General features: G+C 41.4%; 1 protein-coding gene across 2 annotated transcripts in view; it reads right to left on the bottom strand.

Annotated features, from left to right (window-relative positions):
* Positions 1-7500, bottom strand: part of LOC113634196 (receptor-type tyrosine-protein phosphatase beta-like) — a 45015-nt gene that overhangs the window by 4377 nt on the left and 33138 nt on the right. For both annotated transcript variants that reach the window (XM_047802320.1, XM_047802321.1), the window contains exons 17-27: positions 7095-7373; positions 6562-6711; positions 6109-6382; positions 5769-5854; positions 5473-5578; positions 5216-5284; positions 5057-5074; positions 4335-4416; positions 4088-4178; positions 2816-2892; positions 2587-2721 (exon numbers count right to left, since the gene is read on the bottom strand). In XM_047802320.1, coding sequence (XP_047658276.1) covers positions 2587-2721; positions 2816-2892; positions 4088-4178; positions 4335-4416; positions 5057-5074; positions 5216-5284; positions 5473-5578; positions 5769-5854; positions 6109-6382; positions 6562-6711; positions 7095-7373 — 1367 coding nt within the window. The remainder of the gene's footprint in view (positions 1-2586; positions 2722-2815; positions 2893-4087; positions 4179-4334; positions 4417-5056; positions 5075-5215; positions 5285-5472; positions 5579-5768; positions 5855-6108; positions 6383-6561; positions 6712-7094; positions 7374-7500) is intronic.

The following is a 7500-nucleotide window of genomic DNA, read 5'->3' as shown; positions in this document are numbered from 1 at the left end:
CGAAAGTGGAGAAAAGTAAATGAGAGGTTATTAGAACTGCTTATAAGGACATTATGTCCAGCTATAGACAGGCTCTAAAAGCTGCTAGGGCTCTGAGCACCTGAGCAACCCCATAGTAAGTAACCAGAAGAACCCCAGGTTTAACACAGTGACAGATTAACACAACCCCATAGTAAGTAACCAGAAGAACCCCAGGTGTATATTTAACACAGTGACAGATTAACACAACCCCATAGTAAGTAACCAGAAGAACCCCAGGTTTAACACAGTGACAGATTAACACAACCCCATAGTAAGTAACCAGAAGAACCCCAGGTTTAACACAGTGACAGATTAACACAACCCCATAGTAAGTAACCAGAAGAACCCCAGGTTTAACACAGTGACAGATTAACACAACCCCAGAGAACTGAACACACTGTTATTCCATCACAGTTCACTAGTGAGGACTTTATGTGACTCTTCACTGATAAAATGAAAAGTATCAGGAACAAAATCCTTTTTCAATCTTGTTAAACAATCTCACCTAAAGCTCTATACTCTCATCTCTTTAGTCAGATGTACACATAATACATCCCATAATATTGTGCTCTATTACATCTGACCAAACACACATTACAATCTAGTGCTTGTTAATATTATAAACAGCAGCTACATTAATTCTTCTCCACCGCTTCTCTCTCACTACACATCCCGAGGCATCCAGACACTGTACCAGCTCTCATTGTCTTCTGTGTGATGAAGATGTTGGACCTCCACTGAGACGAGGCCGACTCTGTGAGGATCCCGAGGCATCTAGAGATCTACCAGCTCCAGTTAGACTCTGCTTTATGAAGTATTCAGACATACTAAGAGGAGATGTGACTCCATGTGTTCTTTAAGGACAACAAACTCCTCATCATTACAACATTCCTCTGACTGTATACAGGTCGCCGTGTCGTTAACGATCCACCACCGCTAGGAGGCGAGACTGCATCAACTTCATTGTAACTTCATTGTAACTTTTAAGCATTAAATCCTCCAAATACACGGTTAAATTATATACTGTTTGAAAGCTTAGACTCTCAGGATTTTATTAAGCGCACACACAAAGCATAATATGATTTATAGTAATTTAACCATTTGATAGAAATTTGAACTAGGTGGCGCTAGTTCGATCTGTTTACTCACTTTTAAACGTTTTAAACGCTGGTCTTTAAATTTCCCTTTCTTCACATTGTCACTAATGTTAATGTATTTTCCAAAACAAATGCTTGTAAAAATCCCCAAGAGTCCAAGGAACTGGAATATGTAAGCCTTTTAATCCAAAACGCTTTGCTCGCCTCACAATTATGTGTCTGACCGGAAACTGAACAGACCGCTTCACTTCCGCCCTTTGTTCGGCTCTCACTTCTCATTGGACGGGTACAAAACTTTCAAAACACGTCAGATTTGTAGTCGAGGATCTGACGAATCAAACAAGCCCTCTCATGAGCCAACCAGTGCCTGTGGTGCAGAGATAGGCAGCTAAGAAGCCAATGAGGTCTCTCCATGCTATGTGGGTGACCCTCCATTTGACTGACAATTGCTCCGTCCAGTAGCGATTTGATGTTTCGCGAGCATCATAGCTCTTTAGCCAATAAGGAGACGATTCCAACGAGATGCAACATGATACATCTGGTGAGTTCAGGCTGTGCAATGAGAATGCGCATATTCATTTTTTTAAACTTTATTGCGCAATTCTCGAACGTTTCACACTCTCACACCTCAGGGTGTCAGTTTACAGGCATACTTTCACAGCAGACGTCTAGGCAGAGGGTCTCTCTGTTATAGGACTTTTGAACTAAGCATGTAGTCCTTTTATACAAAGTTATACAGTAAACAAATAAACAAGAAAAACCTGAACGGACGGACATGTCTGTAGAAAAATATTCATATAAAATCCATTTTTGAGTCTTTTGACTTCATTTTTTTTGGTGAAAGCCAAGACATGTGGCTATGGCCCTCAGTTGTTGTTTACCAACCAGCATTAAATACAGCAATGTATGTAATCAGTTTATCAGGTAAACAACTCAGACGGAAATAAAAATCCTCCATTCTAGCCTCTATAACTCTGTGTCAGTAAGGCTTAGAAACTAGAGACTCTCTTCTTTGCAATGAGACCAAGTTCACCTCTGTGTGTTAAAGTATATGGGAGCTGTACCACTTTTATGTGGGTATGTCATCTAGGCGAAAATCATGAAAATGGGGGGGCAACAGGTGAGAGGTTTTAAATTAGCATGTATTTAAAATCACAGCCTCTAGAGTCACCCAAATGAGGACGAGGCTCGTCTCACGGGAGATTTTCCTCACCACAGTTGTCTCAAATCTCTGTATTATATTACTCTTTATATGAACCTTTTGCTTTATGTTTAGATTCTGTAAAGCTGTCAGTTAAAAGCGATATACAAATAAATCGGAATTGAATCCTGGTCCCTTGCTGGTCTCCGGACCTGCCTGATCCACCCTGATGCCCAAAGTATGATTGACTTATGTACTTTATTACACTTAGTTATATAATGCATGACTTGTTATAGCTATAGTTTTTGTCAGTGATGTTCTCTTTACCCGTCCTTTCTCCACACATTGAGTCAACATGACAATGTTGTGGACGTTTTGCTCCCACACCATTTTCCAAAAGTCATCTTTAGTCCCTGGAAGTGGTCCCTGTGTGGCGATGTATTCACGTCTAAAATGATTCCCCTTAAATACAAGCAACATACATGCACAAGTCAAAACACACACACACACGATCCATAACTCGTATATTATAACATACATCTCAACACACACTTACAGGTATGTAGCTGGCATTGATGTAGTCTGAACTCGGGTCATCATCTACGTAGGATAGTTTCACACGAGAAGAATCATCTGAACAAAAACACCAAGACAATTTCATTTATTTATTATTACTTATGATTGATTGGTCAGTTGTTGCAGCTCTATAATAGCAGCTCATGTTTATATATAATAAGTTATCATTTCCATTCAGCTCATTCACAATGACATACAGCGTGGTGGTAAAGTTTATAATGAGGAGATGTTTGTGAATCATGTATGGAAGGAGCCTGCAGTGTCAGCACTGAGTATCAGACAAAGGTAAAGTTGGAGCTTTAGAAGGATCGTGGCTGGTGCAATGGGAACGCTTCTTTTTGGAAGTTGTGTCTTCAATCATGGCTGAAGTGACGAATCAGAGCACGCCATCAAGACCATACAAGGGCATCTATGATACATTACTCTAGCTTCTCTGTCTTCAGGATACAGGAACCTTAGATTAGATTAGATTAGATTAGATTAGATTAGATTAGATTAGATTAGATTAGATTAGATCAGATTAGATTAGATTAGATTAGATTAGATTAGATCAGATTAGAATAGAATAGACTAGTTTAGGGGAAAATAAGAGATACACACACACACATGTAGCTGTGCCCTGCTGTATTACATGGAAAAGTGCATGCATGGCTCTGGAAGCTGTGTGTACTGTGAATCTGTTCCTTTCCATTAGCTCTGTTCCCACTTTGCCTTTCTGCCTAACCAAGGCCATGTGCCTCCTGTGTCTGCTGAGGCAGTCTGCCCACTTAGATCAGGGGTCTCGCAGGTTAGCAGAGGTGGAACAAAAGACTCTCACATTTCTCTTGTCCACTCTCCTGACTCGGATGTCCCTGCTTTCTCCTGAAACTACCCTTGGTGTTCCCCTACATGACATTAAAGCGGTCTGTGTTCAGGTTGGTGCACAAGATCTTGCCCTAGGTAAAGACCAGATTTCTCTCACTAAGTGCAGTTTACTCTCCAGCCTGCATCACAGTGCATGGTGTAAGTCCTCTTCACTTTTGTCTGCTTTGGGACTTAAAAAGCAACCAGGTCTCTGAGCAGTGCCTTGTGCTGAGCAGTGATGGTATCTGCTAATATCTATCAAGCCTATGAGATGCTGTGTGGCTTTGTCTCGGGGTTAAAGCTCAGTCCAGTAAGGTTTTGTTTTGTCCAGCAGTCTGAATTGTCTGGTCCTGTGGAATAAAAACTCTAATTGTATTTAACCAGATTAGTCTCAGGTGAAGCTTCTCACATGGTAGGATGTTATTGTAGCGGTTTTTTCCTCTATTTTCGGACAATAACGCTGTGTCCAGAGGCTGGTTCCGACCCACTTCCTTTAGATCCTGAAGAACACAGAAAAGGATGGAAAACAAATACCCCACAAACACCAGAGAATCAATTAAATCTTTAAAAAAATCTCATGATGTTATGATACTAATTCATCCAACATAAATAGTTAATCTGACTAAAGGTTGATTACAGTGAGCTGTAAGAATAACCTCATATTCCTGAGACAGCAGGTAGTTGGAGTCGGCCTGCAGTTTACTGAGATGAGCCTCAAAGTTTATAATGTTAATCGGACTGCAAAGAAGAACAAGAAGAAAAATACAGATAGGTTAAAGATCATTAAAATGGGTCACTGTTTCTATCATTCCCATATAGTGATATATAGTGACACTGAACTCAGAGACAATGAGATTAAAACACAGATTAGAGATTAGAGATTAAATATAATGAAATTATGATGCAATCAGAGACAAATGCAGATTAAAACACGGTGAAATTCAACACGATGAGCTTGAGCTCAGATGAGACATAATGAAATGAACACAATGAGATTAGAGACTCTGAGATTATATACACAGAGATTAGACACACTGAGATTAGATTAGTTAAAATTTAGTGAGATTAGACACACTGAGATTAGATTAGTTAAAACTTAGTGAGATTAGACACACTGAGATTAGATTAGTTAAAACTTAGTGAGATTAGACACACTGAGATTAGATTAGTTAAAACTTAGTGAGATTAGACACACTGAGATTAGATTAGTTAAAACTTAGTGAGATTAGACACACTGAGATTAGATTAGTTAAAACTTAGTGAGATTAGACACACTGAGATTAGATTAGTTAAAACTTAGTGAGATTAGACACACTGAGATTAGATTAGTTAAAATTTAGTGAGATTAGACACACAGATAGTTGCTCTTTTTGTTTACCTGGAAATACGTCGATTCCTAAATATCAGAACAAAATGAAAGTTAATTAAACATGACTAATTCATTATGTCTATGCTGTGTGTGTGTGTGTGTGTGTGTGTGTGTGTGTGTGTGTGTGTGTGTGTGTGTGTGTGTGTGTGTGTGTGTAAATGTTCATACCCTCTGATTCTTGAGATTGACATTGTTCTTTCTCTCCTGACACTCATCCTCACCATTGGCTCCTGTATACTGCACATATACACACAGACACACACACACACACACACACACACACACACACACACACACACACACACACACACACACACACACACACACGCACACACACATAAATGTATATACATGAATTATAAATGTATAGCCATGCCTGTTTTTGTGTAGCTTTGTCCACCACATGGACTTCAATTGTCACTCACACTTTGTGTGTTTTGTGCCTACAGATGAGAATAATGATGATTCCCACCACTGAGATGATGAGGAAGAGTCCTGCACTTACTCCCTCTATCACACCCCCTAGAGGCTCTGTGGGTAACACACAGGGTTAACAGAATATGTTAGCTGAATAGTAAGGATAGTGTGTGTGTGTGTGTGTGTGTGTGTGTGTGTGTGTGTGTGTGTGTGTGTGTGTGTGTGTGTGTGTGTGTGTGTGTGTGTGTGTGTGTGTGTGTGTGTGTAAGAGAGAGATAGTGTGTGTGTGAGATTGTGTGTGTACCTGCGTCTGTGACTAAAGGCGGCGAGAAGTAAGTATCTCTAAAGAGAGGAGATGAAGCGAGCTGTGTGAAACCTCGCACACTTAGTCTGAGAGAGAGAGAGAGAGAGAGAGAGAGAGAGAGAGAGAGAGAGAGAGAGAGAGAGAGAGAGAGAGAGAGTTTCATAAAAAATACTGTTATTGACAAAATTGCAATTTTGAATATTATAATATAGGAAATGAGTGTTGTCTCACTGTGTGTGTGTGTGTGTGTGTGTGTGTGTGTGTGTGTGTGTGTGTGTGTGTGTGTGTGTGTGTGTGTGTGTGTGTGTGTTTGTGTGTGTGTGTGTGTTTATAAACTGACCGGTAGGCAGTGTTGGGTTTCAGAGGGCCATCACAGTACACACCATGCGGTTGGTCTGTGTTGAGTGTGTGTATGGGTGTGTGTTCACACTTCCCCCCTAGAGTATCCATGCCTGAACCCAGTGTGATGTTGAAAGTGTGTGTGTAGCCGCTGAGCTCCCGATCACAATCGCTGGAGAAATATCCTGTCTGATACACCTTCACAGAGGTGTTACTAATGTAATCCCTGTAGGAGGGCAGTGGGTGGCGCTGTTCAGGCTGAATATCTTCACTCTCTGCAGACACACACACATTTTTTAAATGATACTGACAGTAAAGACTGAGTGTGTGTTTAAAATGATACTGACAGTAAAGACTGAGTGTGTGTTTAAAATGATACTGACAGTAAAGACTGAGTGTGTGTTTAAAATGATACTGACAGTAAAACTGAGTGTGTGTTTAAAATGATACTGACTGTCTGACTCGGTGATGATGATGCTGAAGTACTGAATGGCTCCGTTAGCGTCACTGAACCAGCTGCAGTTAAAACGGAAGAAGATGGAAGACTTAGTGATGTGGGCGGTGCTCTTTCTGACCCGGCTGTATAGGGGGGGCTGTGGGGGGCCTACACAACCACACACACACACACACACACACACACACACACAGACACACAGACACACACACACACACACACACACACACACACACACACAGACACACACACAGACACACACACACACAGACACACACACACACACACACACACACACACACACACACACACACACACACACACACACACACACACACACACACACACACACACACACACACACACACACCAACAGACATGATTAAAATATGTGTGATCACATATATATGTGTGTGTGTGTGTGTGTGTGTGTGTGTGTGTGTGTGTGTGTGTGTGTGTGTGTGTGTGTGTGTGTGTGTGTGTGTGTGTGTGTGTGTGTGTGTGTGTGTGTGTGTGTGTGTGTGTGAGCTTACGGTCGATCATGGTAATAGTGCTCTGCTCAGCTGCCTCGCTGGTCATGGTGTCAGAGATGACTTGAATGGAGATTCTGTAGCGTTTGTGAGGTTCGAGGTTGGTGATGTGGTACAGAGTGGAGTTGGGTGGAGTTTGGCTGGAGTTCACCAACACACCCGAGTCCTGATGGAAACAATCCACCTTGTACGAGTCAAAATCACCCTGTGGAGGGCTCCATGAACACAAGACCGCAGACGAGTTTAACGGTCGACAGTGAAGACTTGAGATCCGCTGAGGCTCTGAGACATACACACACACACACACACACACACACACACACACACACACACACACACACACACACACACACACACAGACACACACACACTACACACACACACACACACACACACACACACACACACA

Source organism: Tachysurus fulvidraco, chromosome 17 (assembly GCF_022655615.1).
Source record: "Tachysurus fulvidraco isolate hzauxx_2018 chromosome 17, HZAU_PFXX_2.0, whole genome shotgun sequence".
NCBI lineage: Eukaryota > Metazoa > Chordata > Actinopteri > Siluriformes > Bagridae > Tachysurus > Tachysurus fulvidraco.
Note: the sequence above shows the minus strand (reverse complement) of the source record. Positions and strands in the feature narration are given on the sequence as shown.